We start from the raw sequence: 19140 nt of genomic DNA on the forward strand, positions 1-19140 counted from the left end.
TGAGGACGGGTCTCAACCTTGAAACGTCGCCCATTCCTTCTCTTCAGAGATGCTGCCCGGGTCACTGAGTTACTGCAGCATTTTATAGTCTGGAACAATTCAGGTTTTATCTCAGGTTTGCAGCATCTGCAGCTGCTCTCCCCCCCCCCCCCCCCCCCCCGTGATGTTGGAGCCGCGGGGTCAAGGGGCGCCCTCTGTTCCTCCGAATGCAGCGCCACCTTACGACGGCTCGGCCTAAAGATGCGGTCTCCTGCGGCGGGATTGGTCGGACGCAAGGAGGAGGCGGGACGTGGTCCTTTGTGACGTCAGGCCCTGGGGAAGCGGAACCTGCTCCCATTGGCCCCTGGCGCTGCCCGTCAGTGGGGGGGGGAGGGAGTGAGGAGGCGAGACCAAAGATCTTTGGGCGAGACCTGGTCGCCGGTCATGTGACGTCTTCCTGCAGCCCTGGAGCGTCGTCGCGCCGCAGCTCAGGTGAGAACAGTCGCCGCCGCCGCTCGTGGGCGATCCTGCGGCCGGTGACTCGAGGAGGCGGAGCCTGAGGGCCGAGGCGTGCGGACGTGGTGGGGGGAGGGGGATGTGAGTCAGCAGTGAGTGGATAGGAGAGTAAGGCCAAGTGAAATAGGAATGGATGTGAAAGGTGAGAGCAGTAATGGATGAAAAGTATTATATATGAATGCACAAATAATAAGAAATGAAGTGGACGAGCTTGTGGCTCAGTTAGAAATTGTCAAGTATGATGTTGTGGGAATTACAGAGCCATGGCTGCAAGAGGGCCAGGGCTGGGAACTGAATGGTCAAGTATGATGTTGTGGGAATTACAGAATTCCCTTCGGAACAGAATTGCTTCTACCAGATCCTCTTTCATTGAAGCCCTTAAATCTGATTTAATTATTTTCAGTGCGGAGAACAGTCTTTCCATGCCGACCTGAGTGGGAGGTATGGCTGTTACTATCATAGCTGCAAATGTTACTATTTCAGGTTGTCGGGATGACGGGGAATTATAGACCAGTTAGCCTGACAGTGGTGGTGGGAAGATGCTGGAGTTAATTAGTAAAGTAGTAATAACGGCAAATTTAGATAGCAGAGGAAAAAGTTTATTAAGACCAAAGTTGCACCCTTGATGACTGAAAAAGGTGAATTTATTATGGGGATCTAGGAAATGTCAGATGAGTTGAATAGGTACTTTGGATCCGTCTTCACTTAGCAGGACCCAAACAATCTTCCTGATGTACTAGTGGGCAGAGGATCTGTTGTGATGGAGGAACTGAAGGAAATCCACATTAGGTAGGAAATGGTGTTGGGTGGACTGATGTGACTGAAGGCTGATAAATCCCCAGGGCCTGAGGGTCTGCATCCCAGGGTACTTAAGGAAGTGGCTCTAGAAATCGTGGATGCATTGGTGACCATTTTCCAATGTTCTATAGATTCAGGATCAGTTTCTGTGGATTGGAGGGTTGCTAATGTTATCACACATTTTAAGAAAGGCGGGAGAGAGAAAACGGGGAATTATAGACCAGTTAGCCTGACATCAGTGGTGGGGAAGATGCTGGAGTCAATTATAAAAGATGAAATAGAGGCACATTTGGATAGCAGTAACAGGATCGTCCGAGTCCGCACGGATTTACAAAGGGGAATTCATGTTTGACTAATCTTCTGGAATTTTTTGAGGATGTAACTCGGAAAATGGATAAGGAAGAGCCAGTGGATGTAGTGTACCTGGACTTTCAGAAAGCATTTGATAAGGTCCCACATAGGAGATTAGTGGGCAAAATTAGGGCACATGGTATTGAGGGTAGAGTGCTGTCATGGATAGAGAAGTGGTTGGCAGACAGGAAACAAAGAGTAGGGATTAACGGGTCCCTTTCAGAATGGCAGGCAGTGACTAGTGTGGTACAGCAAGGCTCGGTCGGTGCTTGGACCGCAGCTATTTACAATATACATTAATGATTTAGATTAAGGGATTACAAATAACATTATCAAATTTGCAGATGACACAAGGATGGGTGGCAGTGTAAACTGTGAGGAGGATGCTATGAGAATGCAGGGTGACTTGGACTGCTTGGGTGAGTAGGCAGATGCATGGCAGATGATTGTTAATTTAGACAAATGTGAGGTTATCCACTTTGGTAGCAAAAAGAAGAAGGAATATTATTATCTAAATGGTGTCAAGATTGGAAAAGGGGAAGTGCAATGGGATCTGGGGGTCCTTGTTCATCAGGCAGTTGTACAGGGCCCTACCGATACCACACCTGGAGTATTGTGTGTAGTTTTGGTCTCCAAATTTGAGGAAGGACATTCTTGCTGTTGAGGGAGTGCAGCGTAGGTTCACAAGATTAATTCCCGGGATGGAGGGACTGTCATATGCTGAGACAATGGAGCGGCTGGGCTTGTATAATCTGGCATTTAGAAGAATGAGAGGAGATCTTATTGAAACATATAACATTATTAAGGGTTTGGACACTCTAGAGGCAGGGAACATGTTCCCGATGTTGTGGGAGTCCAGAACCAGGGGCCACAGTTTAAGAATAAGGGGTAAGCCATTTAGAACGGAGATGAGGAAATACTTTTTCACCAAGAGAGTTGTGAGTGTGGAATTCTCTGCCTCAGAGGGCTGCAGAGGCCGGTTCTCTGGAAACATACAAGAGGGAGCTGGATAGATCTCTTGAAGATTGTGGAGTCAGGGGATATGGGGAGAAGGTAGGAATGGGGAACTGATAGTGGATGATCAATCTTGATCACATTGAATGGCGCGGTGCTGGCTCGAAGGGCCGAATGGCCTACTCCTGCACCTATTGTCTATTCTCTCATTAAAATCAAGCCAAGGATGACCCACATTGGCCGAACTATTCACTGGACTGAGCTGAAGTTGGCTGGAATCGGACCAAGTAGGCGGGGAGTGCAGACCTTGGTCCAGTTAGGCCAGGGAGGGGGGCAATAGGCTCAACAATGCCAGGGAGGTCTGGACTGGGTAGGCTCAGGACGGCTGAGAGAAAGAGGGCGGAGAGACAATAGGTGTAGGAGTAGGCCATTTGACCCTTCGAGCAAGAACCGGCATTCACTATCTAACTCTCGTTTGAAAGCCTCCAGAGAATTGGCCTCCACTGCCTTCTTAGGTACTGAGAGAGAGAGAGAGAGTGGGGGGGGGGGGAGAGAGAGAGGGGGGGAGAGAGAGAGGGGGAGGAGAGAGAGGGAGGGAAGAGAGGGGGAGAGAGAGAGAGAGAGAGTTGGGGCTGAGAGACTATTTCTGTGCTGGTTTTGAGGGATATGGGTCAAACGCGGGCAGGTGTAGAGGGATGAGCATCTTTTGACCTCCATCTTCCCTGTCGCCAGATAGCTGAGACTCCGAACTTTCGACGCAAAGACGAGGAACAGTCTCGAGAATTAGGGGCACGCTCTCATCTGCTTGCAAGAACAACAACAGGGGTACAACGCGGAAACAGGCTCTTCGGCCCACCGAGTCCGCACCGACCAGCGATCGCCCGTTCACACACTTGTTTAGTTTAGAGATACAGCACGGAAATAGGCCCTTCGGCCCACCGAGTCCACACCGACCAGCAATCACCCCGTACACTAACACTATCCTACACACACTAGAGACAATTTTCACAGGTAGGACAGGGTGATCAAGAAGGCTTTTGGCACATTGGCCTTCATCAGTCAGAGTATTGAGTATAGAGGTTGGGAGGTCACGTTGCAGTTGTACAAGACGTTGGTGAGGCCACATTGAGGGTCTTGTGTTCAGTACTGGGCACCGTAAATGATTTGAGTATAGGAGCAGGGAGGTTCTACTGCAGTTGTACAGGGTCTTGGTGAGACCACACCTGGAGTATTGCGTACAGTTTTGGTCTCCAAATCTGAGGAAGGATATTATTGCCATAGAGGGAGTGCAGAGACGGCTCACCAGACTGATTCCTGGGATGTCAGGACCGTCTTATGAAGAGAGACTGGATAGACTTGGTTTATACTCTCTAGAATTTAGGAGATTGAGAGGGGATCTTATAGAAACTTACAAAATTCTTAAGGGGTTGGACAGGCTAGATGCAGGAAGATTGTTCCCGATGTTAGGGAAGTCCAGGACAAGGGGTCACAGCTTAAGGATAAGGGGGAAATCCATTAAAACCGAGATGAGAAGAACTTTTTTCACACAGAGAGTGGTGAATCTCTGGAACTCTCTGCCACAGAGGGTAGTTGAGGCCAGTTCATTGGCTATATTTAAGAGGGAGTTAGATGCGGCCCTTGGGGCTAAGGGGATTAGGGGGTATGGAGAGAAGGCAGGTACGGGATACTGAGTTGGATGATCAGCCAATGATCATATTGAATGGCGGTGCAGGCTCGAAGGGCCGAATGGCCTACTCCTGCACCTAATTTCTATGTTTCTATGTTTAGAGGGGCCTGAGCTTTTTGGAGAGGTTGGGGGCAGGCCAGGACTCTATTCCTTGGAGCACAGGAGGACGAGGGGTGATTTTATAGAGGTGTGACAAAATCATGAGAGGAATAGATCGGGTAGACACAGAGAGTCTCTTGCCCAGAGTAGGGGAATCGAGGACCAGAGGACATAGGTTTAAGGTGAAGGGGGAAAGATTTAATAGGAACCTGAGGGGCAACTTTTCCACACAGAGTGGTGGGTGTATGGAACCAGCTGCCGACTGGGACCTGGATAGTACATGGATAGGACAGGTTCGGAGGGATATGGGCCACACACGGGCAGGTGGGACTCGTGTAAATGGGGCATGTTGGCCGGCGCGGTGAAGTTGGGCTGAAGGGCCAATTTCTACGCTGGGTGACTGTGTCTCTTTCTCTCCCTCTCCCTCTCTCTCTCCCTCTTGCTCTTTCTCTCTTCCTCCCTCTCACTCGCCCTCCCTCCCTCCCTCCCTCCTCCCTCTGTCGCTACCCCCCTCTCTCTCTCTCTCTCTCTCTCTCTCTCTCTCTCTCTCTCTCTCTCTCTCTCTCTCTCTCTCTCTCTCTCTCTCTCTCTCTCTCTCTCTCTCTCTCTCTCTCTCTCTCTCTCTCTCTCTCTCTCTCTCTCTCTCTCTCTCTAGCTCTCTCTCTCTCTAGCTCCTTCTCCATCTCTCTCTATTTTGAATTATCTCTATCTCTCTATCTCCCTCTCTCCCCTCTCTATCGCTCTCTGTCTCTATTCCTTTCAATTCAATTCAATTTCAGTACAACACGATATTAAATTTAGCAATTCAATATTAATTTTTTTGTGTCAGTTAATGTCAATTAGTGTGTGCGTACATATGTGCATGTTGGTCATTCACCGTCTCTCAGGTTATGGCATGCTGTTACGTATTGTGCACCAAGATGTGCCGTATTTCCTTTACCAAGGATTATTCTTACTTTTGATGTATCGTCTAGTTCTTTAAAATCAGGGGTTGCCACACTGAGTTTGTCAGTATGCTTTCCTTGTTTTGTCAATTTTTTTGCAGTTTAGGAGGAAGTGCATCTCTGCTTCAACCTCCTGACGAACAGTGGCCGCATATTCTGTTTTCTCTTGCTTGCCAGACACAGAGAGAGATTGAGAGAGAGATATAGAGAGATGGACATCTCTTCTTTCCTTTTTCAATTGCCAAATCGTGATCACTTAACCTGTATTTGGTGAGAGTCTGCCTCTGCTTTATGTCTCTAACAGTTGAGAGATAATCTCTCTCTCTCTCTCTCTCTCTCTCTCTCTCTCTCTCTCTCTCTCTCTCTCTCTCTCTCTCTCTCTCTCTCTCTCTCTCTCTCTCTCTCTCTCTCTCTCTCTCTCTCTCTCTCTCCTCTCTCTCTCTCTCTCTCTCTCTCTCTCTCTCTCTCTCTCTCTCTCTCTCTCTCTCTCTCTCTCTCTCTCTCTCTCTCTCTCTCTCTCTCTCTCTCTCTCTCTCTCTCTCTCTCTCTCTCTCTCTCTCTCTCTCTCTCTCTCTCTCTCTCTCTCTCTCTCTCTCTCTCTCTCTCTCTCTCTCTCTCTCTCTCTCTCTCTCTCTCTCTCTCTCTCTCTCTCTCCTCTCTCTCTCTCTCTCTCTCTCTCTCTCTCTCTCTCTCTCTCTCTCCTCTCTGTATATCTCTATCTCTCTATCTCTCGCTCTATCTTTCACTAACTCTCTTTCGCACTTTTTTCCTCTCTTTCGCTCTATAAAAATAATAAGTAGATAGGGGGGAAAAAAAAGTAAATAAATAAAAAATTGGAATAAGACCATGTGGTTCAGTTATCAAATTAAAAAAAGAAAAAAACATTACATTAATTAGTTACCTGGAAATAATTCAATATTCATACAAACATACCATCTAGTTCTATATAACACAATCTTCCCATATCTAGCTCGGCATTTATCTAATTGGTGTCATGGCTCAAATAAACGGTCCATTTTTCCCAGATCTTCTCAAATGAATTATCCTTGACTGTCAAGGAATATGTCAATTTCTCCATATTAAAGATGTCTCGCACAAATTTTCTCCATACTAGTGAACTTGTGGATGAACATTATGTTTCACACATTTGATACCATTCTTCTTCTGTTATTTGAATCTTTAATTCTGCTTCCCATTTTGTTTTTATGTAGAGCGTTGATTCTCTCCCGCTTCCCACCAGAGCTTGGTAGAAAGCAGAGATGACCCGAGACCCCTTCTGTTTATATGTATCCACAATCACCTTGATCACATTATTTGAAGTTCCATCTAGTTCTGGCCTTATCTATTTTGTAATGTACTCTTAATTGCAAGTATCTAAAAAAATCTTTGTCTTTGAGACCATACTTTGACTTTAAATCTTGGAAGCTCTTAAACTCGCCATTTTCTGAAACTTCAATGTGTGAACCCCTCTTTTTAATTTATATTTTTCCAATATTACATTCCATATTTCTAACGTAAATGCTACTATTGGATCCATAGCATGTCTCAAAGCCCCTCTCAGATATTTGTCTCCCACCAAAATCTGGGTATGGTAACCCTGTATCTCCCTTTCCATTTCTTTCCATCGAGATTCATAATCAGGTCTGCACCAACAAGCCAGAGGTCTGAGTTGAGTTGCATAAAAGTATTTCCTCAGAATTGGTGAAGCCATTCCACCCTTGCTTTTTGGCAGTTGAAGTGGTGTTAGTTTTATTCTTGTTTTTTTGCTATTCCAAATAAATCTAGAGATCATCTTATCCCAAGCTACGAAATTTATCTCAGGGGACATTAATTGGGAGAGATTGGAATAAATATAGTAGTTTAGGTAGGATATAAATTTTTACCGTTTGTATTCTGGCACTGAAGTCTAGAGGAAGGGACGACCACCTTTCAACATCCTTTTTGATGTTTTCTTCAATTTTGTTATAATTAGTTTCAAACAAGTTGGAAAGTGTTTGGTTATAGTTACATCAAGATACTGCATCGTTTTAGAATTCCATTTCAGATTATATGCATCTCTGATTTGTTGGGATGGAGAATAATTGAATGAAAGAATTTGTGTTATATTCAGTTTATATTCAGTTTATACCCTGATATCATCAGCAAAAAGATATGTTCTTTCCCCCCCCCCCCTATTTTGACCCCCTGCAGGTCTTCTCTCTGCCTTATTGCTTGTGCTAAGGGTTCAATATACAAAACGAAGAGAGTAGGAGAAAGACAGCATCCTTGCCTTGTGCCCCTCTCTAACTGGATCCTTTTTGATATGTTTCCATTTACATTAATCCTAGCTGTAGGCTCCTGATATATTGTTTTAATACACCAAATTGCATCTTCATTGAAACCAAATCTCCTCAGTACTTCATATAAGAATACCCAACTAACACTATCAAAGGCTTTTTCTGCATCTAAACTGACCAGGACCATATTTGTATCCTTTTTTTGAGCATTATCCACAATGTGGAGGGTTCTTCTAAAATTATCCAGTGTTTGACGCCCCCGAATAAATCCAGTTTGGCCTTCATTAATCAGATCTGGTACAAAAGTCTCGAGTCTTTTGCAAATGATTGAGGGAAATAGTTTGTAGTCTACATTTAAAATTGAGATTGGCCTGAATGTTTTACATTGCTCTTTGTCTTTGCCTTCCTTGGGTAAAATGGTAATAATTGCTTCCTTCCATGATGGGGGAGCCCTGCCCTCTTTAAGGGTCCAGTTAAAGCAAGACAGGAGCAGAGGTGTTAGCTCTTTCTTAAAGGCCTTGTACATTCTGGTGGAAACCCATCGCGGCCCGGTGATTTACTAGCCTTAAGTCTACTGATTGCAGCTTCTAGCTCCTAAACTGTAAATTGTGACGTAATGGTATTATTTTGTGTTTCACCAATGGATGGCAGATCAAGTGAGTTAAGAAAACTTCTCATTGTCCTTTTGTCAGCTGATGGTGGCTTAGAATAGAGTTTCCTAAAGAATTCTTCAAATATTCTTTCCATCTCATCTGGCTCCATGTGATAATTGATTGGTTTTAGGATCTCTTATTTTATGAATTGTATTAGAGGCCTGCTGTTTACGCAGGCGTCTGGCCAGGAGTCTAGTTGCTTTTGGACCTGCTTCATAATAGGTCTGCTTTACAAATCTTGTCCTTTTTTCCATATCTCATCTGAGGATCTCATCTATCTCCCCCCTTATCTCCTTAATCTGTTTTAGTACCAACTGATCCTGTATGTTTTTATGTTTTTTCTCCAATTCTTTCAGTTTTTCTACTTGATGTTCATACGTAGCTAGCCGGAAGTTTTTTGTGATGATGTCAGAGCGATCAGCTTTCCAGATATAACTCTTCATAGCATCCCACAATATTACAGGATCCACATCCCCATTATCATTCTCTTCTATGTACCTTTTTATCTCTTCCCTTATTTGTTCCACATTTGCCTTATTATTCAAAATACCCACATCAAGCCTCCAAACAGTATTTCTTTTTCTACTATTCAGGTGTACGGTCAAGCTGATCGCACTGTGATCAGATACATCTGCCACCCAGATTTTACACTCTGTGATCCTGTGACTTTCACCCGTATTCATTAAAAAGTAGTCAATCCTGGAGTAGACTGAGTGAGGTACTGAATATTGTGTGTAGTCCCTTTCTAAAGGGTGAAGTTCTCTCCAAACATCAATCAGGCCCTTTTCCTTACTGATGTGTTAATAAACTTGGTCAGATGAATCTTGTTTTTTTTAGGCTTGTTGTATCCAAATTATTATTCATGACCACATTGAAGTCCTCTCCACATATCAAAATCCTTCAGTCTCTAAAGCAATAATGTCAAACAGTTTTGAAAAAAGCATTTGGTACTCTCTGGGGGGGCATATACATTGATCAGTGTCACAACTTTGTTTTCCAACTTTCCTTTAACTAATACATACCTTCCCTCTTTGTCCCTGACATCTTTATGGCATTCAAATTGGACTGCATTTGTAAGGGTAGCCACTCCCCTCTTTTGGCTAGTTTTATAGGAACTATAAAATGCATTTCTAAAGCCAAAGCGTTTTGGTTTCTGATGTTCTTGTTGAGACAGGTGGGTTTCTTGTAAAAATAGCACCTGAGCCTTTTCTTTTTTCAGTTTAGCCAGGACCTTGCTCCTTTTAACTGGATTATTCATCCCATTTACATTGAGTGACACCAATTTAATACTATTACGTGACATTTAATTTAGCTGATCCTGTTTGCATTCATAAATCTCCAGATAACTTGGAACTGTGCAGGTCTGACCATCTGGACAACATGTGTCAAATAAAAAAGAATTTAAAAAAGAGAAAACAGTTGACTTCCAAGTAAGGGTGATTCCTTTCCACCCTGAGTCCCCGTTGGCAGGTAGAGGGGAAAGCCTCCTCCCAGAGGGCCCCTCACTAGAGGTGAAACACTCCATTTCACACATCCTAGTATCGCCCAACGTCATCCGATAGCATTTATTTTCTAGTCCAAAAGAAGTTGTGACATAATAAAAGCTAGTTGGATGCGGTCTGCTCAGACTCCTGTAGTCACTCTCTTGCTGTCTCACTCTCCATATAACCATATAACCATATAACCATATAACAATTACAGCACGGAAACAGGCCATCTCGGCCCTACAAGTCCGTGCCGAACAACTTTTTTCCTTAGTCCCACCTGCCTGCACTCATACCATAACCCTCCATTCCCTTCTCATCCATATGCCTATCCAATTTATTTTTAAATGATACCAACGAACCTGCCGCCACCACTTCCACTGGAAGCTCATTCCACACCGCTACCACTCTCTGAGTAAAGAAGTTCCCCCTCATGTTACCCCTAAACTTCTGTCCCTTAATTCTGAAGTCATGTCCTCTTGTTTGAATTTTCCCTATTCTCAAAGGGAAAAGCTTGTCCACATCAACTCTGTCTATCCCTCTCGTCATTTTAAAGACCTCTATCAAGTCCCCCCTTAACCTTCTGCGCTCCAGAGAATAAAGACCTAACTTATTCAACCTATCTCTGTAACTTAGTTGTTGAAACCCAGGCAACATTCTAGTAAATCTCCTCTGTACTCTCTCTATTTTGTTGACATCCTTCCAATAATTGGGCGACCAAAATTGTACACCATACTCCAGATTTGGTCTCACCAATGCCTTGTACAATTTTAACATTACATCCCAGCTTCTATACTCAATGCTCTGATTTATAAAGGCTAGCATACCAAAAGCTTTCTTTACCACCCTATCAAAATGAGATTCCACCTTCAAGGAACTATGCACGGTTATTCCCAGATCCCTCTGTTCAACTGTATTCTTCAATTCCCTACCATTTACCACGTACGTCCCATTTTGATTTGTCCTGCCAAGGTGTAGCACCTCACATTTATCAGCATTAAACTCCATCTGCCATCTTTCAGCCCATTTTTCCAAATGGCCTAAATCACTCTGTAGACTTTGGAAATCCTCTTCATTGTCCACAACACACCCTATCTTGGTACCATCTGCATACTTACTAATCCAATTTACCACCCCTTCATCCAGATCATTGATGTACATGACAAACAACAAAGGACCCAACACAGATCCCTGAGGCACCCCACTAGTCACCTGCGTCCAACCCAACAAACAGCCATCCACCATTACCCTCTGGCTTCTCCCATTCAGCCACTGTTGAATCCATCTTGCTATTTCGGCATTTATACCCAACAGTTGAACCTTCTTAACCAACCTTCCATGAGGAACCTTGTCAAAGGCCTTACTAAAGTCCATATAGACAACATCCACTGCTTTACCCTCGTCAATTTCCCTAGTAACCTCTTCAAAAAATTCAAGAAGATTAGTCAAACATGACCTTCCAGGCACAAATCCATGTTGACTGTTCCTAATCAGACCCTGTTTATCCAGATGCTTATATATATATTATCTCTAAGTATCTTTTCCATTAATTTGCCCACCACTGAAGTCAAACTAACAGTCTATAATTGCTAGGTTTACTCTTAGAACCCTTTTTAAACAATGGAACAACATGCACAGTACGCCAATCCTCGGGGACTATTCCCGTTTCTAATGACATGCTCCTCTTTCCAACTCTCTGCTATGTCATAGCCTGGAGAATACGCCCCATTTCTGGGTCCGCCAGCTTCTCAGCGCTGTAATCAGGAGTCTCCACAGAGTAGCCTCTCCTCCTCAACTCCTGCGCTACGTCTTGTACACTATGATATGTGTATGTTCCTGATTCTCAGTGAATGCGCATCGTGTCCAGCGGGGTCTGGAAGTGGACACCTCTCTCCTTCAGGGCCTTCTTTATTCCCTTATAAGCCTTGCGCTTCTGGACAACCTCTGTTGCAGAGTCATGGTCAAATGATAGACGTCGCCCGTCAATCATTATCTTCTTTCCCCAGGCCTTTTTCAACACCATTTTTTAAACTCCATTAAATTGTATTAAACTCCAGGAAATTTACCACTATGGTCCTAGGTATTAAACTCCAGGAAATTTACCACTGTGGACTTAGGTGGTGCGTTACATTCCGGTTTGCGAGCCAAAGTTCTGTGTGCGCACTAGATCCGTACGTTGATGTCCATTGTTATTGAGAGTTCAGTTTGTAAAAGTTGCTCCACAAATTCAGACACGGATTTGCCTTCTTTCTATTTGGGTACGCTGTAGATGCGAATGTTATTTCGTCTAGACCGTCCTTCCAAATCAGTCAGTTTTTCTTGCATGACTTTCTGTTTTTTCATAGATTTAAACAGCACATTTTTCATAACCATTGTCTCAGCCTCTTCGATTCGTGCCTCTGCTTTGTTTAGTCTAGTTCTGTGGGCGTGGATTTGTTTGGAGTTAGCAGAAAGTTTATGGTAAATTTCTTGCTTCAGATCTTTGAGTTCGGCTTTCATGTCTTCTTTGAGCTTCTTTAAGTTTATGTAGGTCCACTTTATATTCAGCCCTGAGGTCACGTATTTCCTTACTGATATTGTGGAGCATTGAGCGCACGGTTTGTGCCGAGTCATCCTTTGCGCTTTGAGCTTTGTCCATCTCCGGTGAATTCTTTCTTTCTCGTCCGTCACGTTTCTTTTGACATCTAATTGTTGCTCCCCCATGCATTCCACTACAGAAAACTGCGAATTATGTGGCAATTAGTGAATAAAGGGAGGCTAGTTTTAAACTTGCTATCGTGAGCTCGAAATTAAGCAGCTATCTACTCGTGTGGCCACCGGAAGTATGGTTTAGTTTAGTTTAGAGATGCAGTGCAGAAACAGGTCTTTCAGCCCACTGAGTCCGCGCCAACCAGCGATCACCTCGTACACTAGCACTAACCTACGCCCATTAGTGACAATTTAACAATTTTGCGGAGGCCGATTAATCTACAACCCTGAACGTCTTTGAAATGTTGTAAGAAACTGGAGCACCCAGAGTAAAAACCCACGCAGGTCAAAGGGAGAATGTACAAACTCCACACAGACAGCACCCATAGTCAGGATCGAACCCAGTTCTCTGGCATTAAGGCAGCAACTGTACCGCTGCACCACTGTGCGCGCAGAATTATATAATGGTTTTCTACGCCATAAACGCACCCAATATGTGGTACTAATGTCTGTTTGCCAGCTTGTTGACCCTCTGTGTTCCCCTCCTGCAGGGTTTAGGAGTCGTTGCTGTGGACAGAGAGACGGGGACGTGAGTGGCCAGGGTGCCGGTGAACCCCCCCCACATCTGCTCGGTTTACGGGCTGAGCTTCGAGGGAGAACCACATGACGGGGCACAACAAGGAGAAGCATTATGAATGTGACATGTGTGGCAAGGCCTGGCAGTACCCGAGCCTGCTGGAGGCCCACCGCCGGGTGCACACGGGAGAACGCCCCTTCGACTGCGCAGAGTGCGGCAAGAACTTCGCCTGCCATGACAGCCTGCTGCAGCACAACCGTGTGCACACCGGCGAGAGGCCCTTCACCTGCTCCGTCTGCGACATGAGCTTTGCCCGGTTGTCAGGGCTGCAGGAGCACCGGCGGGTGCACACAGACGAAAGGCCCTTCACCTGTTCCGACTGCGGGAAGAGCTTCAAGATGCTGAAGGCCCTAAAGATGCACCGGCGGGTGCACACGGGCGAGAAGCCCTATGGCTGCTCCACCTGCGACAAGAGCTTTGCCTGGTTGTCGGGGCTGCGGGAGCACCGACGGGTGCACAGCGGTGAGCGGCCCTTCTCCTGCTCTGACTGCGGCAAAGGCTTCAAGTCGCCGCTGGACCTGAAGGTGCACAGGCGCGTGCACACCGGGGAGCGGCCCTACACCTGCAACGACTGTGGCAAGGGCTTCACCCAGTCCAGCAACCTGCTGGTGCACCAGCGCAACATACACACAGGCGAGCGCCCCTACACCTGCGCCCAGTGCGGCAAGGGCTTCACCCTCTCCACCGGGCTGCTGACCCACCAGCGCACCCACACCGGGGAGCGGCCCTACACCTGCAGCGACTGCGGCAAGGGCTTCACCCGCTCCGACAGCCTGCTGGAGCACCAGCGCACCCACACCGGCGAGCGCCCCTACACCTGCGCCCAGTGCGGCAAGGGCTTCACCCGCTCCACCTATCTGCTGGAGCACCAGCGCACCCACACCGGCGAGTGCCCCTATACCTGCGCCCAGTGCGGCAAGGGCTTCACCCGCTCCACCTATCTGCTGAAGCACCAGCGCACCCACACTGGTGAGTGCCCATACACCTGTGCCCAGTGCGGCAAGGGCTTCACCTGCTCCAACAGCCTGATGTCCCACAAGCGCACCCACACCAGCGAGTACCCCTACACCTGCGCCCAGTGCGGCAAGGGCTTCACCTGTTCCACCAAGCTGCTGTCTCACCAGCGCGTGCACACAAATGGCCAGTCCTATTAATGCTCGTACTGCGGTGTCATTTTACAGCTCGCGGGGGTTGCGGCAGCACCGGCAGGCTCACGCTAGCGTGCGTCTGCTCCCACTGTGGCGAGCATTTCAAGCGGATACACACCAGAGAGAGACCCCTTGTGTGGGCTGAATGTGGCAAGGGTTTCACCCGCATGTCCAGCCTATGGCAGTACCGGTGTACCCACAGTGGTAAGAGTCCCTTCCCCTGCCTGTCCTGTGGTAAAGGTTTCGCCCGCCTTGACCACCTGCTGGAGCACTGGCGAGTCCACACCGGCCAGCACTCTGTGACAAGGCCTATGCCCGCTCCTCCAGCCTGCTGGCACACCGCCACGCGGGTAGACGCTCTTTAGGTAGACATAAAATGCTAGAAGTGATGGGTGACGTTTCGGGTCGAGACCCTCGCCAGTCTCGACCCGAACGTCGCCCATTCCTTCTCTCCAGGGATGCTGCCTGCCCCGCTGAGTTACTCTAGCATTTTGTGTCCTTTTTTATAAACCAGCATCTGCAGTTCCTTGTTTTTAAACCATTCTGATTTACCATCTCTGCACCTTCCCCAAAGCCTCCACATCAGTCCCGTAATGGAGTGGCCAGAACTGTATGCAATACTCCAAATGCTACCTGACCAATCTATCATAACATAAAACCCTGATCTTGGATGTGGATGTATTTATTTGTGTGTGTGTGTGTGTGTTTTCATACGTGATTCACATCTCGAAAACCTGACGCGCTAACAGTGAAATATTTACATATTCCGGTAGAGATTTACCTCATGATCTCGAAAATCGCCTCATCTGAAAAATTGATTCCGTTTTTTTATTAAAATTGTTCACCAATCAGATCTTTTTTTAAATCTAATGCACTGAAGGGAGCTGGATAACGTCACAATAGGGTGATTTCACAAAAGGTAATTGGATCATAGAACCTCACCCACGTGACCGCAAATCCAACTAGGGTACAAGCATCACTTCCGGTACATGTTATTGATGCTGAAAACGCGCACTTTCAAACCTGTTAAAAACCGCGAAAACAGCCCTTTTTTGAGCTGTAAATTACTGTGCCAGTCGGAGTGGCCGTGAGGCACAATTATCTTACTTTAGAGTCCAGAAGATAAAGAAAAACGAAGTTAATTACAAAAGGGAGCTGAAGGGGCAAAAACAGCAGAAGTGTTTAGCAAACATTGGCCGTGGAGATATAAAGATAGTAAATATCGGGAATTATCGCGTTTGCTCACTGCATTTCATCAAAAGTAAGGCATTATGTTTTATCTTTATTCATTGTTATATAGAAAGTTTTAAAAGTGAAAACTCCATCATTAAAATTGCAAAATCTTCCATGGTTCTCAGGTGGGTTTTAACATGCAAAAAGAAAATGCTTCTGAAGCTACATTAACCATTTAAATAATCGTAAACCATAAATGCGTTTTGAAATGAATTTTACTCAGATGCAAGCTAAGGAATGGGAAAATTGTCAGCTGTTAATTGGACAGAATCAGGACATTTTATTATTATTATCCACTTAATCCCTTTTCGCGGTTTTTAACAGGTTTGAAAGTTCGCGTTTTCAGCATCAATAACATGTGCCGCAATTGACGTTGGTACCCCAGTTGGATTTTGCGGTCACGTGGGTGAGGATCTATGATCCAGTGACCTTTCGTGAAATCACCCTATACCTTTGCAGAATTTTCAACCGGCAGCCCCACTGTTTTCCACGAGCTGCGAGTTACGTGGCCCAGGCCTCCCAGGGCTCTGCACTGAAGCCGTTAAACACGAGATCAAGTCGTGCTGCGCGCTCCGCTGGGCTCCTTCAAGTACTACAACATGGTGGCGGCCAAAGATCCTATAGCAGAGCCTATAGGATCTTTGGTGGCGGCGGTGGGCGTCATCGCAGTGCGGGCGCGGACAAGCGCAGTGGAAAAGTAGCCATGCGGGCCGTGCAACCTCCACTATGTCTTTCCCGCCCGATCGTCTGTCACGCTGGTGGGTGCACGATCTGCCGGCCTCGCTCTGGTCAACATGCTATTTAGCTCGCTCTCGGCAACGCCGGCCGCAACCTAGCTCGGGACTGGCGCCTGGTGTGGAGGATTCTGCTGCACGACCTGGGTAGGTGCTGCCTCTACCCCATCCCTCCCAACCCCTTCCCCGGGGCAGAGAAGGGGGGAGAGGAGGTGGAGAGGGAGGGATGGAAAGGAGTGGAGGAGGCAGGGGTGGGAGGAGAGGGGGGCGCCCTTCCTCTCTGCCCCCCCCCCCTTCCTCTATGTCTCCCCATTACACTCTGCCCCCCTCCCATTCTGCCCACCCCCTCTCTGCACCCTCCTCCCTCTATGGAGTGGTGAATATTGGGGCCGAAGGGTGAGTGGTGGAGTATTGCGTTCAGGAACCAGCCCTCCCCTGTGAGACCGCACCCCCACCCTTTAATCTCTACCACCCGCTCCTCTACCCCCTCCCTCTAGCCACGTCTGCGCAGTTGTGCATTATGCATGAATGGATAGGGTGGGGGATGGGGTAAAAGGAGTGAATTAATAATAGTAATATAACTAGACTAAGTGGGACCCGTTGGGTCCCATATCTAGCAATGTTACAAAATTTTAAGATTTAAAAAATCAAGTCTGCAATTTATCCCATCAGATAAAGCATAACAATAAGTTTAATTTGACACCTAATTCACTTTCATATCTCAAGTAATAAAAACGTTATGGCCATTTTCATACTCGGAAATTAGCATCTTGTTCCCTATTGATTTTCTATGGACATAACAAAAAAGCTGTGATCGTGGACAGTCAAAAGCACATAACCTTCTTAAAAATTAAGAGAACTGAATGAAATTTTCAGTTATCATAGATTGAACCATTCTGAAACAAATATAAAATAATCTAACTTGGATGACCTGAAATTAAAGCATATAATTAGTTAGTTACCTAATTGTAGCTAATTTCAAACTTCAATTTACTAGATCTAAACATCTATCCATTTCTTAATAAATGATTAACATTTTTAAATAGCCCGAGTGTCCAAATAATATTCACAAATAATTCACAATAAAACATGATTTTTAAATCTCATTTACATCAATTTATAGGCCAAATGGAAGGAATTTAGTGTTCAATTGCTGTAAATTAAAGTCAATTTAAATCGGCTTTCTAGTGGGTTCCTGTGAACGCGCTGGTTTAGAACGTTCACATTGCGCTGGATTTGTGCCCTCAAATGCCCAGAAAAATACTGCGGGATATAAAGAGCCCAAAATGAGCTACTCGCTATAGAAAACTTTATAAACAGGGTTATATACATGCCCCATTTAATGTAAAAATAAGGTACATACCTTTAATTGTTTGCTTTATAAAACCCTGGGGCTGCGAGAGGTTGCGAGTTTAGAGAGTGATTTTTAAACTACTCTAACTATTTTACAAGGCCATAAAAACTAATAATACCTTTTGCGACGGGGTCTTTCAGCGATTTTCCGTTAATGATTTACTAGGCTGAACATTTTCGATTGCAACAGCCTAGTAAAAATCGCGTTTTAAACCTGCCCCCTCTAAACAGCGCCAAAATCACACACAAGGGGTGGGGCAGATGCTCAGCCACGATTCAGGTAGGTTTTGTAACATACCTACCATATCCACACGGGAGGGGTTCTGGAACGCCAGTGTGGGTGTTGTGGGCTGAAGGGACTGATTTACAGAGGGCTAGTATGGACATTGTGGGCCGAATGGATTATTGGGCTGGCAGCTCAGTCACTCAAGCCTGGTTGGTTGGCAGCTCATTGACTCAGGCCTGGTACATAGATACATAGAAAATAGGTGCAGGAGTATGCCATTCGGCCCTTCGAGCCTGCACCACCATTCAAAATGATCATGGCTGATCATCCAACTCAGTATCCCGTACCTGCCTTCACTCCATACCCCTGTTCCCTATAGCCTCAAGGGCCCCATCTAACTCCCTCTTAAATATAGCCAATGAACTGGCCTCAACTACCTTCTGTAGCAGAGAGTTCCAGAGATTCACCAATCTCTGTGAAAAATGTTTTTCTCATCTTGGTCTTAAAGGATTCCCCCCTTATCCTTAAGCTGTGACCCCTTGTCCTGGACTTCCCCAATATCGGGAACAATCTTCCTGCATCTAGCCTGTCCAACCCCTTAAGAATTTTGTAAGTTTCTATAAGATCTTCTAAATTCTAGAGAGTATAAACCAAGTCTATCCAGTCTTTCTTCATAAGACAGTCCTGACATCCCAGGAATCAGTCTGGTGAACCTTCTCTGCACTCCCTCTATGGCAATAATGTCCTTCCTCAGATTTGGAGACCAAAACTGTACCCAATACTCCAGGTGTGGTCTCACCAAGACCCTGTACAACTGCAGTAGAACCTCCCTGCTCCTACATTCAAATCATCTTGCGATGAATGCCAACATACCATTCGCTTTCTTCACTGCCTGCTGCAACTGAATGCCTACTTTCAATGACTGGTGTACCATGACACCCAGGTCTCGTTGCATCTCCCCTTTTCCTAATCGGCCACCATTTAAATAATAGTCTGCTTTCCTGTTTTTGCCACCAAAGTGGATAACCTCACATTTATCCACATTATACTGCACCTGCCATACATTTGCCCACTCACCCAGCCTATCTAAGTCACCTTGCCTCCTAGCATCCTCCTCAAAGCTAACACTGCCCCCCAGCTTAGTGTCATCCGCAAACTTGGAGATGTTGCTTTCAATTCCCTCGTCCAAATCATTAATATATATTGTAAATAGCTGGGGTCCTAGCACTGAGCCTTGCGGTACCCCACTAGTCACTGCCTGCCATTGTGAAAAGGACCTGTTTACTCCTACTCTTTGCTTCCTGTTTGCCAGCCAGTTCTCTATTCACATCAATACTGAGCCCCCTATACCGTGTGCTTTAAGATTGTATACTAATCTCT

At 45.8% G+C, this 19140-nt stretch overlaps 1 protein-coding gene across 16 annotated transcripts; it reads left to right on the top strand.

The window, feature by feature from the left end:
* Positions 1-339: 339 nt before the first annotated feature.
* LOC129695125 (zinc finger protein 239-like) lies at positions 340-14352 on the top strand. 16 transcript variants are annotated; one of them, XM_055631882.1, is made up of 5 exons: positions 403-471; positions 1205-1284; positions 1989-2063; positions 3335-3609; positions 12981-14352. In XM_055631882.1, the coding sequence occupies exon 5, from the start codon at positions 13093-13095 to the stop codon at positions 14218-14220; it is 1128 nt and encodes a 375-aa protein (XP_055487857.1). In that variant the 5' UTR covers positions 403-471; positions 1205-1284; positions 1989-2063; positions 3335-3609; positions 12981-13092; the 3' UTR covers positions 14221-14352. The 16 variants fall into 16 exon arrangements, 15 of the variants coding, with proteins under 15 accessions (XP_055487853.1, XP_055487863.1, XP_055487861.1 ...); XM_055631881.1 differs by having other exon boundaries at positions 412-471; positions 1208-1284; XM_055631877.1 differs by lacking the exon at positions 1205-1284 and having other exon boundaries at positions 385-471; positions 3331-3609.
* Positions 14353-19140: the final 4788 nt, after the last annotated feature.

This window comes from Leucoraja erinacea, unplaced genomic scaffold (genome assembly GCF_028641065.1).
Source record: "Leucoraja erinacea ecotype New England unplaced genomic scaffold, Leri_hhj_1 Leri_94S, whole genome shotgun sequence".
Classification (NCBI taxonomy): Eukaryota; Metazoa; Chordata; class Chondrichthyes; order Rajiformes; family Rajidae; genus Leucoraja; species Leucoraja erinaceus.